Source organism: Artemia sp. Qi Xiang Cuo, chromosome 3 (genome assembly GCF_049724085.1).
Source record: "Artemia sp. Qi Xiang Cuo chromosome 3, ASM4972408v1, whole genome shotgun sequence".
NCBI lineage: Eukaryota > Metazoa > Arthropoda > Branchiopoda > Anostraca > Artemiidae > Artemia > Artemia sp. Qi Xiang Cuo.
This window is the reverse complement of record NC_142796.1, coordinates 56417573-56445431: the sequence shown is the minus strand read 5'-3', so window position 1 is coordinate 56445431 and position 27859 is coordinate 56417573. Positions and strand designations below refer to the sequence as shown.

General features: G+C 36.2%; 1 protein-coding gene across 2 annotated transcripts in view; it reads right to left on the bottom strand.

Moving 5' to 3' along the window:
- Traf4 (TNF receptor associated factor 4) overlaps positions 1-27424 on the bottom strand; it is a 209117-nt gene extending 181693 nt beyond the window's left edge. The window contains exons 1-3 of one of the 2 annotated variants that reach the window (XM_089086228.1): positions 27277-27424; positions 24104-24307; positions 3014-3184 (exon numbers count right to left, since the gene is read on the bottom strand). In XM_089086228.1, coding sequence (XP_088942354.1) covers positions 3014-3033 — 20 coding nt within the window. In that variant the 5' untranslated portion in view covers positions 3034-3184; positions 24104-24307; positions 27277-27424. The remainder of the gene's footprint in view (positions 1-3013; positions 3185-24103; positions 24308-27276) is intronic. The other variant, XM_089086227.1, reaches the window with a different exon arrangement.
- Positions 27425-27859: the final 435 nt, after the last annotated feature.

The following is a 27859-nucleotide window of genomic DNA, read 5'->3' as shown; positions in this document are numbered from 1 at the left end:
CAATCACTTTTGACGCTTAAAAAAGGCGCTAGAACTTTCGATTTCCAATCTAATGAGCCCCCTTTGAAGTTTACACGACGACCCCTTCCATATGAAGTGCCTCGGGAAAAAAAGATAATAAATAATAAAACATTTGAGCCGTATGGCCTTTACTATAGGCAACGCTATAGCGTTGACTCTGATCTAGAGGGGTCGAAAAAAATCCAGGCTAGACTACAGGTCCCCCCCCCCGATTAACGGCACTGCATTAGAGACTGGACACTTCAATAGAGCTGATATGCAGTTGTTAAGAATCCTCGAAAGTTACAAATATCCTTACGCTTGGAAGAAAAGACAATAAGGTATAGTAAGGGTATAAATACCCTTACCCATGGAAGAAAAAAACATTTCCCCCAGATTTTTGGAATAAAATGATGCTACACAAAAAAGTAACGATTTTAAATTAAACAAAATCGCATCAACAGACTTGGCTAACTGTATTTCAGGTATTGAATAGGTTTATATAAATAATTCGGAAAAAAACTGACGAATAATATATCTTCTTTTTTCGTAAATGGAGCCAGATCGCTAACGCAACCGTGACAGCGGTTCAACAAGAAATATCAGCTATTTGCATTTAACTGATTATGTAAAACCCGTTCCATTTCAACATCCTCAAGAAATTGACTTTCGTAAAAAAAATCGGTGGCGGTAATTCAAAAGATTTTATTTTGCGTAGCTTTAAATACTCAAGATATCTGAAAGATTTAAAAATCTGATAATTTTTCTAGCAAATGATTTAAACTTTCCTAAAAAAAAAAAAATCAGAAAAATTCGCTTTTTCCTACGATTTTCAACCAATTTTTAGTCTACCTGCAAAAAAAAAATCAAGAAAATAAAAAAAAATCATTCAGTAGATCGATGATGCTAAATATCAGCTATCAAACGATATCAAAATTGTCGTCTTACGTTAAAACATTAAGATCAGAGGACCAACGGCTACAATTCACAGAGCTTTGGGGGGAGGAGGGGGCAAAAAGGTGCTTTTAGAAATATAGGGGGCAATTTTGCTTTTTTTCAATGAAAATACCAAAAAAGCTGATTTTCAATGAATAAACACAAAAAAAGTATTTTTAAAAATTTAGGGATTGGGGCTAAAATAGATTGGAGGGGGACTGCACAATTGACGCTACTGTATATGACTTCAAAAAATCAAATACCAAGAACTTACAGTGGGAACATAGTTACAACTCAAGAAGGTTTTGGGAGCACTGTTTAGAACACTTATTGGTCTTTAGTTAGTGTGTGTACCATGGTTGCCTTTCTTATTGTGAGGAGGCGAGTAGAACCCTTGTTTTCTACGCTAAAGTTTGACTTTTGTCCCATCTTTTCAAGAAAGACTGCTCAAAAACAAGAGCCTTTGAATTTGAACGGGAAGTATTTTTAAAGAAATTTAAGACTTTAGAGTAAAAAGCGATGGTTGAGGAAAGGGAATACACCCCCCCCCCCCCTACTATACGCAATATTTTCTGTTCGTTTTAAGTTTTAATGTTGCTCCGTATTTTCAGTAAAAAAAGGGATACTTGTGCATTATATCCTACACACGAAAGAAGTCAAGTTTGGTTAATGCTAATGAAATAAAATAGGATGAAAATATAATAGTTTAGAAACAAATTTGGGCTCTATATTTGTAAATTAGGGGGGGAGATAAGGCGTAGCATATATTAAATACGTAACATAACCTAACCTAGGTACCTCCCCCCCCCTAAAATCCGAAAAACAACAGTTTAAATATTGTAAACGCAATAGAAAATCACGCTTTGCGATCCATATATCAATTGCAAATACCCATTTGACTGGTTTCCTGTAGTATTTCCTTGTACAGTCTATAGCGCTGTGTAGGATATAATGCACAAGTACCACAAAATTTTTTTTTTTGTTTAATTCTAGGTATTTCAATATTATTTCACCCATCCTATTTTTTTTCACATATATTTTGAAGCGTTTTTTTTTTTGTTTAATTCTAGGTATTTAAATATGATTTCAACCATCCTATTTTTTTTAAAAGTTATTTAGAAGTGTTTTTTTTTTGTTTTATTCTATGTAGTTCAATATGATTTCACCCATCCTATTTTGTTTCACAGATATTTAGAAGTGTTTTTTTTTTGTTTAATTCTAGGTAGTTCAATCTGATTTCACCCATCCTATTTTGTTTCACAGATATTTAGAAGTGTTTTTTTTTTTTTTTTAATTCTAGGTAGTTAAATCTGATTTCACCCATCCTATTTTGTTTCACAGATATTTAGAAGCGTTTTTTTTTTTTTTTAATTCTAGGTAGTTAAATCTGGTTTAACCCATCCTATTTTGTTTCACAGATATTTAGAAGTGTTTTTTTTTTTTTTTTTAATTCTAGGTAGTTCAATCTGATTTCACCCATCCTATTTTGTTTCACAGATATTTAGAAGTTTCACCTTTTTTTTAAAGAGGATGTTTCTTTTTTCTATAGAGCGTATTGCTGTGGCCTTTTCTAAAGGCCACAGCAAAGGTATATATACAATAATGCAAGTTTGTTTGAGAAATGGGTACTGGTGCATTAGATGGTCACTTTTATATACTATTCAAGGAAACCAGTCACGAAAAACCCGTCAGACGGGTTAACTGCATGAGACCGCTATTCAGAAACGGAATGCAAAGAGTAGTTTCTATTGCGTTTACGATATTTAAACTGTTGTTTTTTGGGGCTTAGGGAGGGGAAAGGTACCTAGGTTAGGTTACGTATTTAATATATGCTATGCTTTACCCCCCACCCCTAATGTGCAAATATATTACCCAAATTTGTTTCTAAACTATTATATATTCATCCTATTTTATTTTATTTCATTAGCATTAACCAAACTTAACTTTTAAGAAGTGACCATCTAATGCACCAGTACCGAGAAATGGGACACATTACAGCACCTCAAACGGACGTGGTCAGCGGAGGAACTAGCGTTGGAGTATCCATTAATTTCATACTACCTAATAGATGACCTACCATCGGTAAAAATTCGTCATTACGCACACATGAAGGAGAAGCCAATGAGATGCACGACGTATGATGTGCTCCGTAACTCTTCAATGGAGAAGATAAGAACGCGCAGTACTGTACATATACCTTCGCTATGAGCCAGGCACACGGGAGAACGGTACTTAAATCTGTATTATCCTAAAAAAGTTTCAACCTGTTGATATAAAGTCTGCATTCCAGAAAAAAGTGTTCTTTGATCCGATCTTAAGGTACCAAGAACAGTGAAAATGAAATATGGTTGTTTAAATTGGCTGAGTAAAACTTTATTCAATACTGGTGCATTATATCTAACCCACCGCTATACACGAAAGAAGTCAAGTTTGGCTAATGCTAATGACATAAAATAAAAATAGGATGAATATATAATAGTTTAGAAACACATTTGGGCTATAAATTTGCAAATTAGGGAGGGGGGGGGTAAAGCCACGTTACCTAACCTAGGTACCTCCCCCCCCCTTAACCCCAAAAACAACAGTTTATATATTGTAAACGCAATGACAAATAACGCTTTGTAATCAATTTAGATAGCAAATGCCCGTTTGATGGGTCTCCATGTCTGGTTTCCTTGTACAGTCTATAGCGCTGGGTTAGATATAATGCACCAGTACCCTTTATTCAACCATGTCTTAATAAATTATGTCAAACTTGGACCTTCCATTTTTAATGAGAAAGGCCCCCATTTGTAGTTATGCAATCTTTTTGTATTAGCGGACATCGAATTAAAAAAATGAAAGAAATGTGGAGGAAAAATAGGCAAAAATAAACTACAAAATATGGCGCCTAACATATTAAGAAGTTGCAGCTTTACTTTGAAGTTGGGCTTATTCTTGGCAATCAACATATTGTTAATCCTTGAAAATTGAAGAACCAAAAGCGTAGTCAAATTTAGCTAAATGATTTTCAGACTTGTTGTGACTATGCAACGTGGCAACACTGACAGAAATATGGTACTGCCATAAAAGCTTTATAATTTTGAAACAATCAAAAGAAGACTCTTAGGAAATAGTGATGCGAGCAGGGTCCTATCCAGGATTTTTCTTAATGGAGTGGAGTTTTTTTCGGGGGGGGGGGGGAGGGGCACAAAAAACTTAAAAAATGCATCAACACTTTGTTTATATGTATTTTTGTTACATTTTTACGATTCGGATAAACATTTCGGGGGGGGAGGGGTGAAACCAGTTAACCCTACTGGATACAGCCTTAGATACGAAACTTTGAGACAGAACCGTTGATTGACACCTACAGATTCCAAAGAGTCTCAAACTCCTTCAAGGACGACTTAGCGTTCTTAATGTTGACTTATCACTTGGCTTATTTGCATTTAACCCAGAGTCTTACATCATTATTGGCAGTGTATTATAAAACAGAAAATGGCAAAAACTTGTTTTTGGCAAGCAATGGAAGTTTAGGTCAGACTGTGAGAATTTATATCATGCACATTTTCTTATATTTTCAAACCAACTAAAATTTTGAATATATTATTACTATAAATATTTATTTATATATTAATGATTTTTTATTAACTGTAATACACAATTATTCAGTTTTATAAAATCATAATTTTTGTTTTAAAAAGCTTACTGTTCAGGGTCCAATCCTGGCTGAACTATATTTTGAACGCATTAGAAACGTAGCAGATTACATCTTAAAAAAAAAACTCTGGGGAGGAACATGGACCTCACTAGGGACCAAGAAAGTCTTTGTTTTTGTTATTTTCATGTAAGTGCTTTTTTCTAGGATTTTGAAAATGGATCCTCCACAAGCAAGAGTTTTTTCAGGGGGAGGGAGCAATAAAAGAAACGATAGTTTGAATAAAAAGTACCTGGAAGTTAGGGAAATTCAGAATTGAAGGGGAGGGGAAAGCTCCAAAGACCCCTTCGTGCGTACATCCCTGGTCCTTAAGTTTTTTTTATTCCTTTTATTTTTAGAGTCAATACCCAGGATTTTTTGGAGAGGGGCGATCGACTATTTAAATTTCTTGAGGGCTAATTTTAACTCCTTAATGACATAATGTCATTAATGACATTAAAGGCTAATATGTTGAAAGCAAGTTTCAACATATTAGCTCATCAGGGGTTGATCTTATATTTTTCACCAGGGATGATTGTATCAAACCAGTGATCGTAGAATATCAGGAGAGGGGTTATTTAAGCAAAAGTTTTAAATCACAGTGTTCCTAATTAGCAAAAAAAGAGATCGCATCAGATATTTTGCCATTTTGTGCCGTAAAACAACAACTTTGGGCCGAATAGGGCCTAAATATTATCAACTAAAAATTCTGAGACAGCCGATTAGGTTAACTTACTAACTCAATTGTACCTACAACAGGACCAGGCATTTTTCCGTCTCACCTGGCATATGAATTTAGACGTTACCTGGGAATATGTTGATCGGTAATTATGCATTATATGGTACACAGCGCTATAGACTGTAAAAGCAAACCAGACATGGAAACCCGTCAAACCGGTATTAGCTATCTAAATTGATTGCAAAGCGAGGTTTCTTATCGAGTCTACAATATTTAAACGATTGTTTTTTGGGGTTTAGGGGGAGGGAGAGGTACCTAGGTTAGGTTATGTATTTAATATATGCTATGCTATACCCCTCCCACCACCCCCTAATGTGCAAATATATAGCTCAAATTTGTCTCTAAACTATTATATATTCATCTTATTTTATTTCATTAGCATTGACCAAACTTGACTTCTTTCGTGTGTAGCATATAATGCATAAGTACCTGTTGATCTCCCCAGACCCACGGCGGCGGCTGAGTTTGCAGAGTCACGCAACTGACCCCCAAGCCTAAGGATTGGCTATACCAGGACTTCAACCCCCCCCCCCCCGAAGGACATAGAGTCAGGTCAACACTATCAAAAACTATTTAAGCTGCCTCCCAAGTCAATTTTCTCTGTTAGTTTTGAGTATTTGATCAATTGGCAACGGAAAACTCAGTAGCAAAACTAGGCTATTGGAAGTCCTGATAATTAATGCAATTCTTGGCCTTATAATCATTCACATCAAGCACATAGGAGCTTAGGGGAAATAATTCAGGCCCATATTTCCCCCCTCCCAAAAATACATTTCCCTATAATCTCTTCTATCTTCGTTATTTAAATTTGAGTATTTTTGTGTTTATTTCCAAACTCCCTTCCACAAAATACCCCCCCCCCTAATAATTCTTGAATACGTACATGCTTCTAATCATTAGATTATTTATGTATATGAATAGCAGTGTTAATGCTTACCTACTGTGTCTATGGAATACTAAAACTGAATGTTTCGCAATTGCAATACGTTCTGGGAGTGATTCTCATTATAAGATGGTTTTAAATTTAGGTATAATTGCCAAGAAGCAGTGGAGATCAAATAGCAAACTAAATGAAAAGTGATTGCAGGTATAGATGCGGAAAGGGAGCATTCGAAAAGGGGGGGGGGGGCTTAGGCTTATAGAAAACCATAAAATCCCGAAATTTGTAATTTTTTTCATACAATGAAAGTATTTTTGCCTTTTTTGGACGGCTGAGTCACACAACTGACCCCCAAGCCTAAGGATTGGTGATACCAGGACTTGAAACCCCGCCCGAAGGACATAGGGTTAGGTCAACACTATCAAAAACTATTTAAGCTGTGTCCCATCTCAATTTTCTCTGTTAATTTGAGTATTTGATCAATTGGCAACGGAAAACTCTGTAGCTAAACTAAGCTATTGGAAGTCCTGATAATTAATGCAATTCATGGCCTTATAATCATTCACACCAAGCACATACGTGCTTAGGGGAAATAATTCAGGTCCATATTTCCCCCTTCCCCAAAAATACATTTCCCTATAATCTCTTCCATCTCCGTTATTTAAATTTGAGCACTTTTGTGTTTATTTCCGACCTCATTTTCACAAATACCCCCCCCCCCGCCTAATAATTCTTGAATACGTACATGCTTCTAATCATTAGATTATTTATGTATATACACAGCAGTGTTAATGCTTACCTACTGTGAATGTTTCGCAATTGCAATTCGTTCTGGGAGTGATTCTCATTCTAAGATGGTTTTAAATTTAGGTATAATTGTCAAGAAGATGTGGAGATCAAATGGTAAACTAAATGAAAAATAATTGCAGTTATAGATATGGAACGGGAGCATTCGAGAAGGGGGGGGGGGCTTAGGTTTATAGACCACCATAAAATCCCGAAATTTGCAAATTTTGTTCATACAATGAAAGTATTTTGGGTACTCGTGCATTATATAGTACCCACCACTATAGACTGTACAAGGAAACCAGAAAAACGGGTATTTGCTAGATAAAGGAATGTAAAGCGTGATTTGTTATTGCATTTACAATATTTAAACTGTTGTTTTTTGGGGTTCAGGGTGGGGGGGGGGTACCTAGGTTAGGTTACGTATTTAATAGATGCTATGCTTTACCTCCCCCCCCCTAATGTGCAAATATATAGCTCAAATTTCTTTCTAAACTATTATATATTCATACTATGTTAGGTACTGGTGCAGTATAACTAAACCACCGCTATACACGAAAGAAGTCAAGTTTGTTTAATACTAATGAAATAAAATAAAATAGGATGCATATATAATAGATTAGAAAAAAATTTAGGCTATATTTTTGTACATTTGGGGGGGGGGGTAAAGCATAGCATATATTAAATACGTAACCTAAGCTAGGTACCTTCCCCCCCCAAAACCCCCAAAAACAATCGTTTATATATTGTACTCTTTGCAAATAGCTGTTTGACGGGTTTCACGTCTGCATTCCTTGTACAGTTTATAGCGCTGGTTTAGTTATAATCACTATATATAAACATTACCGTAGATATTATCTATATATATCTATATATAATAATAGTATTATCTATATACAGTGGTAATAATGCACCAGTACCCTATTTTATTTCATTAGCATTAACCAAACTTGACTTCTTTCGTGGGTACCGTATAATGTACAAGTACCTATTTTTGCTTTTTTAATTTGTCCCCCCACCCCCAGAACAAATTCTTGCTTAAGGTGATGGACAAAGTCCTGATAGTTAGAGCGTTTTCTGAGGGGTATTGGCTGAAACACCAAAACAGTAATTTCTTCAACAAACTACTGCAATTTTCAAATTTTTCCGTGGAGACCTCTGAAATCAACCCGTAATAACTTTATAAGGTAACCAGGGGCCAGGGGTTAATACAAAACTGTTGTTTGTAGGCACAAACGAAACTTGCCCCACGTTGATACTTTTTACCAAGTCACTCCAGTAATTAGTGCAAGTTTCAACCTCCTGGGAGGGGACACGTGCCTCAAAAACCACGCACTAGACTCCTCCCGGAGATATTATTTTTTTTCTTCACGTTTACGATGACTCTAGTAAACTTGTCTATTCGGTTCATTGGATATGAATAGGAGGATGGGTAGTCTGGGCGCACTTACGGGTAGATTACATTGCCTTCTTATTTATGTTTATTAAGCTTTAAAAGCCAAGCGCTGGTCCATGACAATAGGGTAGCGTGTCTACCACAAACTTTATTTATTGGTTTTAAAGAAAGGTAGTTAGCTACAAATCTTCTCATGAAAATCCCATCATACTACCGGAACATTGGGGCATTTTCAACGCCAATTTTGCGGGTAGTTGAGTCTGATAATGTGAGAAAACTGGCATGGGTTTAATTCGATGCTAATTAACCAGATTGTAGATGATTATTAAAGTTTACGAATATTTAGGCTACTTAAACTAATTTATCCTCTTATTCTTGAAAATAGGATAATAGGCAAGCGGTCACTAGTGTACCTAGGATTGGGAACAATACTACCATTACCCGTCGACATTCTTATAGCCCTTGCTTTGTTTCTGATTGTTTTAGCTTTTTTTCCTTTTATGTATTTCACAAATGTTTTACTATCTTTGCTCATTATTTTCCTGTTATATATTTTATGAACGTTTTTACTATGTTTTTCCTTTTCTTGTTGTTTGTTTTTAGTCAAATCAATGTCTAAGTAGCTATTACTAAATGGCAGTTTTGGGCGAAGGAGGAGGGTGCGCAACTCTTTTGGCCCGATGGAGCTTTGTGCTTGCAGTGAGTTCTTAGTATTAAGGGAAGACTAGTAATGTAAACCAGCGTTGCCAAGGCTGTATGACTGTACCGTGTTTGGTACAATTTAGAGGTCCTGGTACAATGCGGTACATTCGGAAATTTTTTGATACAATCCAATTTTCCGGCATATTTTGGTTTTGCTTGCTCATTTCTGACTCAGATAACTGTTCAAGTTTCAGTTGATCGAAGTAGTTTTTCTTGTTAGAGCAAATTTTTAGCCTGTTATTCAAATGACACAGATTAATCTCCAGCGGTTCGATTTCAGGAGAAGAAAAGATTAAACCGGTTGGATAAAAGATCTTTTTCTTCAAGTTACAATTTTCTTGTGAGTATTGGTGATTGTTTGGATTTTAATAAAAAAAAAAAAATTTTTTTGACTATTTAAAACAAAAACTGACATTTGTGATTTTAGCTGAATGTTTCAGCTACCTGACCAGGTTTTACCTGGTCCCACCCAAAATTTCCACCCCCTTACACTCAACCTCTAATTGGTATCCTCCCCAATGGACAAAGTGTAACAATTTTTACTCCAGCTGATATTCAAAGGAGCTCAACTCAAACTTGTGTAACTACAAGTCATATCCCTAGCTCTGTCCCTCATAGTTATGTTTTACCTCCCACTTATCCTAACTACACCATCCCAACAACAAACAAATATTCTGTGCTCAATGAAGAGTGCTATCCAGCTTTACCCTCTTATGACAGTGATGAAGAGCTCAGAACAGCTGGAAATCCATTGGAAATTGAAGGAATTGCTGTGCATGAAAATGGATTAGTATTACCAAGACTAGGGCAGAATCCCAACATTGGCACAAAAAGGAGAGACTTGTCCCCAGACAGTGAAACAGGTCCAGCTGCAAAGTGTAAGCAAAGGAAATCTGCAACACCTCAAGCAAATTACATCAACAAAGCTACACAGAGCATCATCCCAGAACAAGAACATTATAAAGTGTTATTAGAAATTATCATAGAGGAAAATGGAAAAAACTTCCCTCTGATTATGAAATTGCAAAATCAATCCAAACATTATTGAAGAATTCCAAATTTGAGCTTGAAGTTAAGAAAGAAAGAAGGAAGATGCTTTTATATCTACAAGGTGAAGATGAGGCTGTAAAGATTTTATCTACTAGCACACTCTGCAACATCACCATAAAAACAAAAAGAATTCAACCTATAGTAAGAGGAATAATTAAAGGTATCCCTCTTAACTTATCCATAGAGGAAATCAAGGAGAGCTTACAAACCCCAACAACTGTGAAAGATGCTATAAGACAGAAAACATACAATAAGGAATCTAAAAAACTTGAAGATATCCTTGCAGTATTAATTATTTTTGAGGGTAGGACCCTACCACCAAATATCTGGTGCTTTGGAAGAAAAAAGGAGGTATACCAATACTATTGCAGAGTCCTCCAGTGTCACAAGTGCCAGAAATATGGACACACTCAAAAAGAATGTAGAGCTAAAGAGTCAATATGTTTGAGGTGCTCAGAGAAAAACCCGTCAAACCAGTGCCCACTTAAAACAGTAGACGCCGAAATCAGACCAAAAGCATACATGTGGGCCAATTGGGGTGGAAGTAACTCATCAACATCCAATTAGTGCCCAGTAAGGCAGCAAAACCAAGGAATCCTCTATGTAGCTGAAAAATATCAAATAGGGTTCTATATGGCACAGGTAGCTTATAAAAGCTATGCTGATGTGCTAAACAAGAGGAGGCTACATCACAATTAGATCAATCAGACCTCACAAAGCCAGATCACTGACAGACTTGTAAAATCTTCCAAAACAGAAGCAGCTGAAAAGTTAGTAATTGGCCTATTATGCAGCCCAGATCTTATGAATTTATCAAGCCTAAGCCTACCAGTTTATATTGAAAAGCTCTGTAAGCTGGTAGAAGAATTAAATTTAGGCTCCCTTAATCAACAAAAGATTTCAAGTGTTTGTCTGCTTAATAATGCTTCATTAGATATGCACCATGGTCCCTAAAATAATGTCATATTATTCTTGACCACTGCCAGGAAAATACTATTGATAGGATATAACCTGTATCCAGGAAACTTGGCTACAACCACATATAAGAATGTGGATGACAATTTTGATGACAAAATTTAATATGCAAATTTGTAGACTTGTAGTGCAGTTTTTACAAGACATAGGAGCAGATAAGAAGATATAGCCCAGTTTGTTACTTAAATTTGGTGCATGTTGAATATAAGTGCAGTGTAAAATTATAGTGACAATTCACCCCTTACTTCCCTTTTCAACTTTATAAAGTGATATTTTGAGAAACCATTGAATGAGGACCTAAGTGACATTTACTGTCAAGAAAGGTCCGAAATCCTGCTGCTGCTGCTGCTGCTGCGGTACGATTTCAGTCAGAAAACTGGTACAGTTTATTTTAAAGCGTGGGCAACGCTGGTGTAAATCCATAGGTGCAAGCAGTCCAAACACTAAGATCTTTCCCGATCCTAAATGGATTGATGTTCTGTTTCGAACCGTGGGTAGGCTACTGGTGCATTATATGGACACTTCAAAAAAGTAAAGTTTGGTTAATGCTAATGAAATAAAATAGGATGAATATATAATAGTTTATAAACAAATTTGGGCTATATATTTGCTCATTACGGGGGTGGGGGGTAAAGAATAGCATATATTAAATACGTAACCTAACCTAAAAATAGGTACCTTTGCCCCCCTTAAACCCCCAAAAAACAATTGTTTAAATATTGTAACTCATTGAGAAACCACGGCTTTGCAGTCATTTATGTATAGCGGTCTCTGGAGAATAGCCTGTTTGACGGGTTTTTCGAGACTGGTTTCATTGTACAATATATAAAAGTGTCCATATAACGCACCAGTACCGAACCGTGTCCCTATGTATCCAAATTCAGTAAAATTTGACGCAATTTTCATGCAATTTTTGAGGGGGTGCGGGAAGACTAGTGCAAATTTTTGCAAATATCAACTGAAAGAGTCTTTCTTTTATTGTGGGCCATGCTTCTACTGTCCCAATTCTGGAGGCAATGGGTATTTGTGGCTTGAGTATCAACTGAATTTGCTGAGCCCGTCATAATCATTGTCCTAATCAGCTTATATTAATAAACTGACATTAGTTACAGAATCTCAGCTGTGATTCTGCAATGTTTTCAAAAATGGTATTTATTTCGGTAACGTACTGATTTACAAAATAAGGAAAACAGTGAAATTTGTAGGATATTCTTCTGTATTTTTATTGGATTAACGACGCTTCTTGACTACCAAGGTTCTCACATTGGCCCTGCAATGTGTTGCAACAGCCAGGTTCGAACTCCGGGTCCTGTATAACTGAGCGAAGGTCAAACCTACAGTGCGACCACAAGACTAGGATATTGTTTTACAGCCATGGACGTAACAGTTTGAATCTGGCACTGGAAACCACCATCCGGGAGCACTTGCCACTATTGGCCTGGATTAAGTTTAGTCAATTTTTGCCTTCCCGTGAATATTTTTCTGGTGCCTTTCCGCTAGTCGCAAATATAAAACATAAAACTGAAAATATACAACTGAAAAAAAATCAAATGAATTTGCATTGTCAGTTTAATATACATATGCTGATATTTATTCCTTAAAATCTTAATTAATTTTTAATTTCTTAAAGTTATAAAAGTGACAAATGAAACTAAGACAGGAAAGAAAATAACAAAATGAAAAATAAAATAAAAAAAGGTGAAAAAACGAGGATTTTGTCAGCCAGTGGCGAAACATTAAGAAGAAGAAATAAGCAAATATTTCGACAAGGACCTCCACCGAGTCGTCCTCAGTGCTAAACAAAAAAAAAAAAAAGAAAACAAAAAGACACCAACGAAAATCGAACCTTTCGAAGTTTACCTCACAACACCAGAACAAAAAAAAAACTCTGGCGTTCAGTTCCGTTTTTTTTGTTCTGGCGTTGTGAGGGAAACTTCGAAAGGTTCGATTTTTGTTGGGTTGTTTTTGTTTTGTTTTCTTTTTTGTGTTTTTTTTTTTTGTTTGTTTTGTATAGCACTGAGGACGACTCGGTGGAGGTCCTTGTCGAAATATTTGCTTATTTCTTCTTCTTCATGTTCCGCCACTGGCTGACAAAATCCTCGTTTTTTTCACCTTTTTTTATTTTATTTTTCATTTTGTTATTTTCTTTCCTCTCTTAGTTTTATTTGTCATGTATAGCCTGAGTGGTCTTAGAATGTATTTATAAAAGTGAAAACATTTAAAAGAATTTTTTCAGCAAAGTACGAATTATACTCTGGCTTTTACAAAGCAGAGGGGTTTTGAACCCCACTCATATTAATCTGTTATTTGTTTTAATTTTCGTTCGTTTCGGGTTTCATTTATTTATTGATACTGATCTGTGGTAGTTCTATGCTTGGTAGATTATTTGATTCTATTTTTGTTCATTTTTGGTTTAATGGAGTTCTTTACTTTTTTTGAAAAACTTATTTTGTGGAAAAAGTTTTTTTTAATTAATTTCTGCTTGTTTTATATTGACATAGTCTTTTTCAGGGAAAAAGTAAATAATTGTTTGAATCTTTCCGGTTTTCCTTTAAGAATTTATACTTTGACCTGCTATTTGTATGCTGGAGAAACCTTTTCTGCAATTTTTAACAACATAAACTGTTTTGAAAATCATGACAAAAATAGTAGTGTTTAATTTAGTCATATACGTTCTCTAGCTGACTTGATAAATAAAATTTAATACCATTCCTAAAAATTTATATCTTTGCTATTTCACAGCTTGGATACGATTACACTCTTTTGATTTAGTAAAATCTTAAGAGCAGAAATAGTAATAGAAGTAGCCCCGAAAATTTGAACTTAATACCCTCAGTCGTTCTTGGTATACTGCGAAGATGTCTTACTGGCAACCAGCATACAAACAGAGTGTTTTGATTTAATTTTAAAGCAACATTTGGTTATTTAGCATAATTGGCAAATTACATAACTATGGGGGGTTGACCTACCCAACAACCCTAGAGGTACAGTTACTAGACCATTCACCTATGCTGAACAAAATAGCTGTCTTAAAATTTTGATTGGAAGTGTCTGGAAAATTATGAGCTAAAGATGAGGGCTGATTGCCCTCTAATAATTTTTGACTCTTAAGAGGGCACTGGAACTTTTAATTTTCAATCAAATTTGATTCTTTAAAATATCAATAGTATTACTAGCTATGATAGAGCATCGCTGCCTATGTCCTTATATGCCCTTTTAATCCCTTATGCATATAGTTTTTTCGTTTAATTGAAACACCTCCTAAACGGTCCCTAAAAGTTTAAACTTAATGCCTTTAGTATCGTTAGTTACAGTAACTGTAGAAGCAGGATTAAATGAATAAACACAGTGTCTTCTGGCTAGCTCAAAATCCACAACCTTTGAAGATATGAAGGCGCAATTTTCAGAGAATATTTCTGTCGTACGGATGACAACCTACCATCCGTATGCAGGTTGTCAAAAGGGCATATCAATAATATCTTAGGAACAGTTTTGTGTGTGAAATTAAAACTTACAACACTTGTTGTGGGGGATGTTGAACTAACCGAAAGACATTATTTGCATCATAATGCTAATGCTTCTACTCCTACAAATACTGCTACTATTGCTATTACTGCTACTACTACTACTGCTACTTAAACTATGATTCCTGCTATTAACTGTACTCCTAATGTTACCACTATATTTAGTAGTGCTACTACTACAACTAATAAACCTAAGTGTATTGAGGCGAAAATTTTGGGCCATATTGTAACTGTATTGAATTAAGTCAAAACACACTATGCCCACATAGGTTGTTAAGAGAACGTTTGAGAAATACATCAGGAGCGATCGATAGGGTTAATTAAAAAACTTCATCATGTATTGAAGGAAATGTTGAAAAAAAGGTGCTATTTGCATACTGGTACTAATGCTACTACTGCTACTACAACTATTGCTACGCATAATTACTGAACCTTTCAACAATGCTAAGATGTCTCAAAATTGTGTTTGGATATATTTTTATGGAAAATGATGGACGTGGGGGGGGGGGTCTCTCAAATACCTTTGACTCATAAAAAGAGAATTTTAACTTCAAATTTGGTATCAAATGAGACTTATCTGAATTTAACATGGCCACTCATTCCGTAAAAACCTTATATGCACCCAGGACATAGCTTAAAGCCCTTGTATCAGGGTTCTGGGGGGTTGTGCCGACCCTGGAAGCATTTTTATGTTCTTTGGACTATTTTAAACAAAATTGCCATCGCATAATTTCAATCAAATGCATTTGGTGAAAAGAGGGGTAGTTGGGTGGCGGGGGGCTACATGACATCCATCAGTACTGACTCTTAAAAGGGAACTAGAACTTCCAAGTCAAGCAAATGAGCCACCTCTGAAGATTATACAACCATCTCTTCCATAAGAACGTTAAATGCCCCAGGGGCATAACTTAAAACCCTCACCCTTAGGCTCTGGTGGTTTGTATCAACCTCAAAAGCCTTGTTATATGATATTTGGACTATTTTGAATAGAAGGACTGTCTAAAAATACATATTGGATACATCTCAGGAAACACGACATGTTTGTGTGTGTGTGTGGGGGGGGGAGCTTACCTGCACTCTGATTACTTTGGCTTTTAAAAAAGATAATAGAACTTATGATTACCAATCCAATGAGTCCCCTCCAAAGCAAACACGACCACCCTTTTTATAAGGACCTTATATTCCCCAAGGGCATACCTTAGAACCCTTACCCTTAGAATTGTAGGGGGGAGGGTCGTCTTCCTCACAGACATAATTTCCAAAACCTTCAACTATGATAGATCGAATTATTATCTCAGAGTTTTATTGGACATGGAAAAACGAATACTGAACGTGGAGGGGGGGGGCTGTTCGATCTTAAATCACTTTTACTCTTAAAAAGGACACTATAACTTCCAATTTCAAATCAAATAAGCCCCATCTGATGTTTATACGACCGCCCATTCAATAAAAAACTTAAATGCCCTCATAAAATAGCTTACAACCCCAACCCCAGGGTACTGGGGGATTTTGTCAGCCCTAGAGACATTATTATATGTTCTTTGAACTATTTTGAAAAAAAATCGCTATCTCATAACTTCAATCAGATGCGTTTGGTGAAAGTAGGGGCTGTAGAAGGGGGGGGGATTTGTTATGTTATCCTCAGACATAAGGATTTGTTATCCTCAGACATAATTTCCAGACCTTTCAAAAAATTTGAACAAAATGGCTGTCTCAAAATTTTGCTTGGAAGTGTTTGGGGAAATAATGGGCGTTTGGGGGAGGGGGTCATTTGCCCTCTGATCACTTTTGACTACTAAAAAAGGCACTAGTCCTCTCAATTCCCAATCAAATGAGCCCTTTTTGAAGCTTCTACGGCAAAACTTTCTATAAGAACCTTGTACGCCCCAAGGGCATAACTTATGACCTTTGTTCTGAAGGCTATGGGGGGGGGTTGTCATCCTCAAAGACATACGACAAAACCTTTCAACTACGTTGAAAAAATGGTTATATCAAAATATTGATCGGAAATGTTTGGGGAAATGATGGGTCTGGGGGGGGGGTAGATTATCCCTCCAATTACCTTTGACTATTAAAAAGGGCAATAGCCCTCTCAATTTCCAATCGAATGAGTCTTTTTTGAAGTTTTTACAACAACGCTTTCTATAAAAACCTTATATTCCCAAAGGGCATTATTTACAACCTTAGCCTTGAAGACTGGGGGGCGGATGTCATACTAAAATATGTAATTTCCTGCCCCTTCAACTACGTTCAACAAAATGCCAAAAAGCCCGTTTTGAAGTTTCTACGACAATACTTTCTATAAAAAGTCTTATATGCCCCTAGAGCAGAACTTACAACCTTTGCCCTGGGGGTTGTGGGGGGTTTTAATCCTCAAAGACATAATTTTCGGACCTTTCAACTACGATGAACAGAATGGCTATCTCAAAATGTTGATTGGATGTATTTGGGAAAATTGTGGGCATGAGAGTGGGGTTAGTTGCCCTTCAATCACTTTCGACTATTAAAAAGGGCAGTAGCCCTTTCAATTTCCAATCGAATGAGTCCTTATTGAAGTTTATACGACAACGCTTTCTATAAAAACCTTATATGCCCTCAGGGCATAACTTACAACCTTGCCCTGAGGGCTGTGGAGGGTTTGTCATCCTCAAAGACGTAATTTCCAGAACTTTCAGCTACGTTGAACAAAATGGTTATCTCAAATTTTAATTGGATGCGTTTGGGGAAATGATGGGCGTGAGAGGGGGTTAGTTGCCGTTCAATTACTTTCGACTATTTAAAAGAGCACTATCCCTTTCAATTTCCCACCGAATGAGCCCTTTTTAAAGATTCTACGACAATACTTTCTATAAAAATCCTTATATGCACCGGGCATAACTTACAACCCTTGCCCTGAGAGCTGTGGGGAGAGTGTCGTCATCAAAGACATAATGTTCAACTATGTTGAACAAAACGCCTATCTCAAAATTTTGACTAGATGTGTTTGGGAAATGGTGGGCGTAAATGGGGGGGGGTTAGTTTCCCTGCAATGATTTTCGACAATTAAAAAGGGCACAAGCCCTTTCAATTTCCAATCGAATGAGCCCTTTTTGAAGCTTCTACGACAAAGCTTTCTATAAACACCTCTTCTACGACAAAGCTTTCTATAAACACCTTATATGACCCCAGGGCATAACTTATAACCCTTGCCATGAGGGCTGGGAGGGGGTTGTCATCCTCAAAGACCAAATTTCAAGAACTTTCAACAACGTTGAACAAAATGGCTATCTCGAAATTTTGATTGGATGTGTTTGGGGAAATGGTGGTCGTGAGAGGGGACTTAGTTGCCCTTCGATCACTTTCGACTATTAAAAAGGGCACGCTATGCTTTGTTTATAGGCCTTTATCCCCCCCCCTGGAAAATACCCCCCCCCCCCCAGAAAATATCTTTTTCGTAAAATTTACGCTGTGTAAAACTCCAGAACAAACCGTTTTTTCGTTAGTTTCTTCGTTATCTTAGAAATAAATTTGGGCTATAGATTTGCAAATTAGGGGGGGGGGGGGTAAAGAATAGCGGGTCTACATGTTGAATGTGTTTGGTACAATTGCTCTGCATATTAAATAGATAGATAGATAAGTGTATTTTAAAACCAAATATACGGCCATGAACACAGTAAAATAACATCAATGAAAGGCACAAATAACATAAACTTTGATCAGCGATCATCATAATCCATTTAAATGAAACACTACATTAACCTAATAATTGTACTTAATACTTAGAAATACGGTCATTGAAAAAAAACACGTAACACTTGGAAAAAACACTTAAATGAAACATAACATTTACTTTCTCCTATTCTTCTGTACCTCGCTATTCTTCTGTAATTTTTTAGTGGCCATATAGGCTTACCTAAGGAATTGTTTCTGACTTCAAACTGTCCGAATACTTTACCCCCCCCTTTATGTGCAAATATAAAGCCCAAATTATATATTTCCCATATATTCTGTCACTTGTCTTTCTGTCGTATTCTGTCGCTGAAAAAAACTAACGAAGAAACCGGTGTGTTCTCGAGTTTTACATAGCGTAAGCTTGAGTGAGTGGCACATAAGATACAAGTGCCAAAACTCCTTCCCCCTACGAAAATAAAAAAAAAAATCAAATAAAATTCGCAAATTTGGAAAGCCTTATTTTCCAGGGAGGGGGGGTATTTTCTAGAGGGTATTTACGTGGGGGGTATTTGCCAAGGGGTTATTTTCCACGGGGGGGGGGTGTTTTCCGGGGAGTATTTTCCGCGGGGAGGGGGTATTTTCTGGGGAGGTTAATCTCTGGGGGGGGGGGTAAACTCCGGTCACTGCCATGCTTTACCCTTACCCCCCCCCCTAATGTGCAAATATATAGCCCAAATTTGTTTCTAAATTATTATAATTTCATCATATTTTGATTTATTTCCCTCGTATTAACCAAACTTCACTTCTCGCGTGTTGCCTGGCTAATAGAACAGTACCGATCAACAATTTGTTTATGCATTATTGTTAAGTTTTTACGAGTCGCAAAAACTTTTTTTTGGGGGGGGGGAGGGGGTGTTAAACCCCCTTATTGGCTCAAATCTCATTTGCTCATATTTCCCTAGCTACATATAACCTCCCGCGTCTCCCTACAAACAAAAATCACTTTATATGATTACAATTTGGGACCTGCTTTATGAGCTTCAATATTAAGGCTTCCACTCTCAATTAAACCAAAGCTCCACGAGGGATTTGAAACTGGTCAAGTTATTTGTGTTCTGTTCTTTTTTCTTTCCTTTTTTAATAAAGATCCAAAAAATATTTTTACAAGTATTTAATAACTACTGTTGCATAGTAAACATTGCTCAATTAAATTGGGTTGGTACAAGGTGCTATTAAAAACAGAAGTTCAAGTTTGGCACGTAGAACGTTAGAAGTCAAGAATTGTGCGCCCGAAAATTAAATGAGATAGAGTTCGAGCTAGTCTTTCCAAGATTTCTAGAATGAGAGTTGATTAAAAGTTCTAGGACTCTTGGAGTTGGATAAAGGCACCGAGAGACATTTTTCCTGGGGAGAGACCTGCAAACTTTTTGCACGGGGAGGGGTGGGAAGTTCGATAAATTTAGTTTTGCAAACAATATCACTAAATATCATAAATTTTGTACTTTTACATGTTTTTAGTGTTCGAGAATCGGGTACCAAGGGTTGGTATCCTTAATCCCTGCAATCGTCTTTGAAGTCAGAGATAATAACTTAAAATTTACAAACTTCACAGTCCTGCTTTAAAAATACTACTACTACTGCGATACATGTGCCTTATAGTCACCACACTCAAGTTCTGTCGAGAAGTGAAGTTTGGTTAATACTAATGAAATAAAACAAAATACCGATTTTTCAGACCATGGGCTGAAATTCATTCAGTTTGCGATCTGTGTTATAGGAAATAGTGCCTGACCATGGATGTTAAAAAGACAATTCTGGGATTTGCCAAGGACTGAAGAAGAGGCATTAAGAGGCAATTAGACTTTTTCAGGATAAGGGGGAGCTGCCCAAAACAAAACAGTGCGTCAATGGACACAGAATGACTTCGGCTCGGTGGGAAACTACATTGTAGCTGTATTTGAATTAGATATTTAGTTAGTATTTTGGTTAGGTTAGTTTAGGTTACGTATTCTAATTTTTTCTATAGTTTCTATTTTATTTATATTTTCTTTTCTTCTCCTTCATATGTGAGTTAGTGATCATTTTAAATTTTCTTTGTTTTTATCCTTGAGTATGTAATTCATATGTCTTCCCTCTTTGTACAGGCCAATGAGCCTTTGAGGGATTTATAACATCTAATATTGTATGTGTATTTAATGAAGAATAAAACTTATCTTATATCTTATCTTATTTAATATAATGCTGAACTTGAGGGTGGTGGCTACAAGACACAAGTATCACTACTACTAACAACTCACCGTAGCACCAAGCTGTCTGAGGCCAACAATCTACGCAATATGGGCCTTTCTAAAACGTCAAGTTTAGTTAATGCTAATGAAATAAAATAAAATAGGATGAATATATAATAGTTTATAAACAAATTTGGGCTATACATTTCCACATTAAAGCATTGGTTAAAGCATTGCATATATTAAATACGTAACCTAACCTTACCTAGGTACCTTCCCCCCCCTAAACCCCAATAAACAACAGTTTAAATATCGTATACGCAATGGAAACCACGCTATGCATCCCATTACTTTATAGCGGTGTCTTGAATTAACCCGTCAAAAACTAGTTTTTCGTGACTGGTTTCCTTGTAAAGGCCCATGTAATGGGAAAGTACCAATCTTTCTTTACGAAATCCTAAATAATTTCTGAGACCACACTGGCTAATCATGATAAACAAAAAATCGCGAAGAAAGGAAACGAGGACAATTAACTGGCTGTTAATTGTCCTCGTTTCCTTTCTTCGCGATTTTTTGTTTATTTTACGAAATCCTCCCACCCCAAGCGCGGATGAGCTGCTTTGCGTTTCCTTCATCCGCAGAAAGTGCCTTAGCCATCTCAACCTTATCTCATTGTAGCCCTAGAAAACAGGATTGAACCACGCTTTTCGTGTGGTTAAAATACCTTCGGCTTCAAATACCTTCAAAGTTTAAAGTTTTTTTTTTTTTTTTTACAGCTTTACTGGTTGCATCCCAGCGGATGTCGATACGGAAGACAGGTGTAATTTATTTTTTGAATTCCAATCGCCAGGATGTGCAAAACACATTTCCGTCTAATTGAAAGTTGCCGTCCCCTTTTTCTATGATGAGCTAATGACGAAAAATGTTTTGCACTGAATACAAGAATATCAAATTTTACTGTTAGTTTTTTTGCAAATAGCTAGTTGAAGCAGAGACACATACAAGAAGGCATTAAGGCAAGGCCGTATCCAGGGGGGGGGGGGGGTTGAACCCCGCCCCCGAAATGTTTGTCCGACTCACAAAAACTTTACAAAATGAATATAAACAAACTTTTTATGAGTTTTTTTGTTTCCCCCCCCCGAAAAATACTTTTGTAAAAAAACTCCTTCCCACTCCCCTAAAAAAAATCCTGGAAATTGCCCTGCATTAATGTAACATATTTTGTAAGTCAGATGTATCCCCTCACCTCAGATTAATTCCACCGAATGATGCAAACAGTGGCACGAATTCACCAAAATTTAGAGGGGAGGAAAAATTAATTTTTCAAAATCTATGCCATACATAACCTACCCCCAACAGGCACCACTGGATGTATCCTTTTTCTGCTATCTTATTACGCTTTCGAGATACTTCCGTTTTATTCCAAAGCCATATGAAAAGTTCTTTTGTTGTATCTTAGGTGTCAAGAAAACCCTTTCTGATACAAAAAAGTTTGTCATTATTAATAGAAAAACAAAAAATTACTTTCCGGTATTTTCGCTCTCCATTAAAATTTACATTAACGTTGCGGTACTTGTTTAGTATCTAGTAAACACATGATAAGTGAAGTTTCGTTAATGCTAATGAAATAAAACAAAATAGGATGAAAATGTAATAGTTTAGAAACTAAATTGGGCAAATTTGGACAATCTTCTTGCTTTAAATTTTGAGGTATATAGAGTCGTTTTTGGATACTTCCCTCTGTCAATACCAGCTACAGCCGTGCAGATGACCCTTGCGAAGGTTTCATTGACACAGTGACACATTTTTTTTATTGACACATTAAACAATAAACACAAAAGTCTATCGTGATTTTTGCGTTGACTGGCCCAAGTCAATATTTTTTTTTCAAGTTTGCCAACGTCCCCCCAAGATTTGGGAAGTACTTTGTTTAAATATTTTTATTGAAAACAATGAGGAAATAACAAAATTACCCCGCCCCCTAGTTTTGAAAAATATATTTTGCCCCTCCTCAACATTTTCCTGAATTAAAGGCCCTAGATACGGTTAAGGTTACCTACTGTATAGAAATTAGATAAGAAAGAAAATATACAATTTGACTTCCTCTTCAATCCCCTTTCCAAATATAATGAGGCACAGATCCTCCACCCTGATGGGGCCAGATATAGCCCCTGGCTATATAAATATGTATGTTTTTTTCAAGTTGTCCTTTTTTCCGGCCCATCATCTAGAATTTTATCATCCTAATTTATTGGAACTGAAAATATTTGCACCCCCTCCCCCAACAAAAATCCTGGATACGCCCTTGGGTAGGCACCCTTCTTGTTTGGGTAAATATATACCAAATCATATTATTGAGTTAGGAATAAAGTGAATACAACATTCGATGCCTTTATTTTATGCTGATTACGAATATAATAATCATTTCTATCGGAAATGATTTTCAGCCCCCCTCCTCTATATATGCCAATTCAGGATATATATTTCTACATTAGGGGGGGGGGTGTTTGCAAATTTTATTTCTGATGTAAATGGGAGGTAAGTTTAAACTTTACCCCCCCCCCTAATGTAGAAATATATACCCTGAATTGGCATATATAGGGGGGGACTAAAATGGTTGTTATATTCGTAATCAGCATAAAAAAAGGCATCGAATGGTATATTCACTTTATTTGAAACTCAATAATATGATTTGGTATAGCCTATATTTACCCTTGTTTGGCGGCACCAAAGAAGAAAACATCTTACTAAAATAGAATAGTACCATAATATTCCTTATTTAATGCTCTTTCCATGTATTAAATTCACATCTTGAAAATGACCCCTCCCCCCCCCCCCCCGATGACCCTATATATAGCCCCAATCATTAATTCTTCGTTGTTTTTCATCTCAATTGCGTCGTACAACGGATTGCTCCAGTCAAGTCCCGACTCGGTTAAATCCAGTTTCTTCTACTATTTTACTGACTGGTTGAAGACATGAAAATGTGTGTCTACCCCTCCCCCCACGTTACGCCCCTGGTTGCATATTACAAGGCGAGAATTTTATTGTTTTCTTTTAGTTATGTATGTATCCTAGTGCTATATCAGGGATCATCAGGAGAGAGGGGGTACATTGTCAGAAATGCAAATACGACATTTGGAAAGAGTGAAAAAAAGGAATCTAATGGTACTACTTTTATTTATTTAACATGTTTCCTTTTGAAGTTGCCAATCACAAAAATGATAGCTTCTGCGGAGCTTTCTGGCTTCGTTACTTATTTAAAAAAAAAATAATAAAAAAAATGGTACAATGGATTGCAGATGGGAGGTCCCAAATTGTTTATTTATTTATTACTATTTTTGTGTGGTTAAGTGTCGTCACCTTGCATAGGTTAATATAAATGTTGGCCTAGTGGGGTGACTATTTACCTTAACAAGTTTTGGTTCAGGTTTTGTTATATTTACTAGTTACGAATATAGCCCTTTCATACCAAAAAAAAGAAGATACCCAGGTTTTAACATACCTTATCAGAAAGGTAATCTTATGGTATAAAATATAGTAGCAAAACAACTTACCCTGATGTAACATTTGCATAAACTGGTAGTGACTTCAATGCTTTAAACGGCGATATTTTCAACAAAGACATTTTCAGCACTTAGGACCACTAATTAAGAATACTTGAACTACAGTCAACAAAACCTACAGAAACACTGAGAGTCCAAAGATAGCAATATCATCAAGTGGATAGTCAACAGAGGCACGTCCAAACTTGTCAGTAACTAGAAAAAAGAACAAAAAAGTTAAATTGACTCGTATACCCGGCAATGAAAAGGGTAGCATAATAGACCTAATTTGCGTTCCATTTAGGATTATATTGAATGTTTGAATATACATGCTTGAACATGAAATTTCACATTTAGGTTCCTCGTTATTAGAACCTGGGCACGACTCTATTGCGGTAATTCAAGTTACGAAAATTCGACACTACTCTGTTGCAAAGTCTAGGGGGAGGGCAAAACTAAGGGAAAATGGGCAAGTGTATTTACCTGCCCCCCCCCCACCTCCTCAACATGTTGGCGCCACTGCTTACATCTATTCATGTCTGGAAACCGTAATGGTACCTGTTTATTATACGCCACTAGCTCAATTTTACGCTGTATCAAACAGTTCGTGTTAACGAACTGTAAGTAAGGAGCGACCCGGCTCAATAGTAACCGAAACTCTAAAAACGGAGTTTTGATACCAATAGATACATCAAAAGAATTAGATTTTTATCCTAATTTCAAATATATAAGTTTCATCAAGTTTAATATTATGCATCAAAAGTTACACGCCTGAGAAAATTTGCCCTATTTTCGAAAAAAGGGGAAAATAACCCCTAAAAGTCATGGAACTTAAATGAAAATCACACCATCAGATTCAGCGCATCAGAAAGCCCTACTCTAGAAGTTTCATGCTCCTATCTGCAAAAATGTGGAATTTTGTATTTTTTGCCAGAAGAAAGATCACGGATACGTGTTTATTTTTTTTTTTTTTCAGGGGTGATAGTATCGATCCAGTAGTCCTAGAATATCATGATAGGCACATTCGAACAGAAATTAAAAGTTCTAGTGCCCTTTTTAAGTGACTAAAAAATTGGAGGGCAACTTGGCCCCCTCCTACGCTCATTGTTCTCCCGAAGTCACCCAATCAAAATTTTAAGATAGCCATTTTGTTCAGCATAGTCGAAAATTTAATAAATATGTCTTTGAGGATAACTTAATGCCCCACAGTTCCCGGGGGAAGGGCTGCAAGTTTTGAACTTTGCCCAATTGTTTACATATTAGTATTGGTTAATGGGAAATATACAGACAATTTCAGGAGGTATTTTTTATGGTGGGGGGGAGGTCGGAGGAGCGGGCTAGGGGCATCTTACCATGGAGGACATGTCCTTGGGGAAAGAGACATTTATATGAATGGGGCAACGGATTTCCCAGCATTATTTAAAAGACGATCAGAAAATAAAAAAACAAGTTTTTTCAACTGAAAGTATGGAGCAACATTAAAACTTAAAACGAACAGAAATTATTACGTATATGAGGGGTTTGCTCCCTAGTCAATACCTCGCTCTTTACGCTAAAGTTTTTTTTTAGTACTTTCAAAACAGCTATCTATTCTAATTAACTATCTGTTCGTTTTAAGTTTTAATGTCGCTCCTTACTTTCAATTAAAAAAAACTTGTTTTTTTATTTAATTTCTGAACGTTTTTGAATTAATGCAGCTTTGATTTTGGCTCACCGTATATGAATAATTAAAACGAAATTTGCATTACCTCACTCTTTACGGTAAAGTTTTTTTTAGTACTTTCAAAAGAGCTATCTATTCTAACTAACCGGCCTTTGTGATTCAAACAAAATTCGAACTTTAGCGTCAAGAGTGAGGCCTTGTTCTATTCGATTCAACATTCAATACTGTTTACAAATATAATGGCAACTGCCGTGACTATTATATCCCAGCGCCCCCTTCTGATGGGGCCAGGTGTAGGTTATTCCTTGGCTGTACCCACAACTCTGCCAATAAAATCAACAAACTTCTGGATATAGCCTAGTTCTATATCCATGAGTACCACCAGTAAATTTCCCGTGAGGGGGTGCTATCAGATGCATTGTTTTTACCAATGTTCAAATGGAAATATTTCTGATTTTCTCTTTTCGAACATTATTTTAATGTCTTCTTGCTTCTCAGGAGAGGGGGATTGCCCTCTTTACCTCTTAAACTTCTGACATCCATAGCTGCATCGAGACATTTTTTGGAGTGGGTAGTGGTGGATCCAGGGGAGGGGCGAGGGGGGCGCACCCCCCCTTAAGATAGTCTAAAGTACTGTAATTTACTTAATTAACGCGAGGTTGCGTTAATTAAACTTGCCCCCAATGCAATTTTATTGGATCAACCTATTTTGTACCATTCCTAAAAAAAATCCTGGATCCGCCCCTGGGAGTGGGGAGGGTTGTTATGATAGTGTTTAATTTGAAAGAAGGAATCAAAGGATCTAATCAAAGTTGTCAATCCATATCCATTTATGAGTGGGGGTAAAATTTACTGAGAAAACCTAGACGCTGGAACAATTTTTGGTACTTATCTGTTAGCCAGTACACACTCGAGAATTTGGATCTACAGGTACAGGGTTGAAACAACTGAGACGCTTGGGAGATAGATAGGATATATAAAATTCGGACTGTATATTTGCACATCAGGGGGGTTGGGGGTTAAGTGTCGCAGGGCTGCATGCAAAATGTAACCTAATTTAACCATACCAAAATACCAACTAAATACTTATTAAAATATAGCTACAATGTAGTTTTCCACTGAGCCGAAGCTAATTGTCTTGGTATACAAGCAGCAACAAAACGGTTATCGTCTGATTTTACAGATCCAAATTCCCGAGTGTGTACTGGCTAACAGACAAGTACCCAATTCTTTTTATTATCTTCCATATTTTCAATGAAAATAGCAAAAAAAAATCTAATTTAATATTGGGACACTGCTAGTACCGGTTAGGGAAGAGGGGTATTTTCCCCATGATATTAAAAAAATGTACATTTATTTTGTATTGTTAATAAGAAAAATCAAAAATCTTTTTCCCAGAAGTTGTAAAACATCTTTTTTATGTCATCTTTACTGTGAAAACCATAGACCCCTGTCTTCTTGAGAATTAGGGTCCAAAGAGTGGATAAACTACGCTGATTCTAAGTTCAACCAAAAAACATACCTTGATGTTAAAAACGGCGTCTAATACACTTTTTAACAACATACAATTAAGTTAATAACAGTCGAGCAGCAAATAAACTTATCCAAACTAATTTTTTGGATATATAAGGCTCAAAAAGAGCTATAGCCTAGTCACTATGCATAAATTGCAATAGAAGTTAACACTATCACATCCTATACTAGATTATTTAACTTGTAACCCTAATGTGCCTACCATAATCATACCCGAAAGAACCTGCGGTCGAAAGTAGCAAAATAGAAAAACTGCGGATACAGATGTTTCCTTTGGTTAAAAGCTGCAAGTTTAAAGGTAGGCTTAATTGTTTACTGCATAATTTCGAGTGAAGTGACGCGAGACTTGAAGTGCAGGTGCTCAACCAAAGAACAAAGAGACTCATGAAGCTGTCAAGAAATAAATTTAGTTCTTAGTAAAAATATTATTAATTAGTGCAGTCAGGAGCGTCAATATATATATATATATATATATATATATATATATATATATATATATATATATATATATATATATATATATATATATATATATATATATATATATATATATATATATATATATATATATA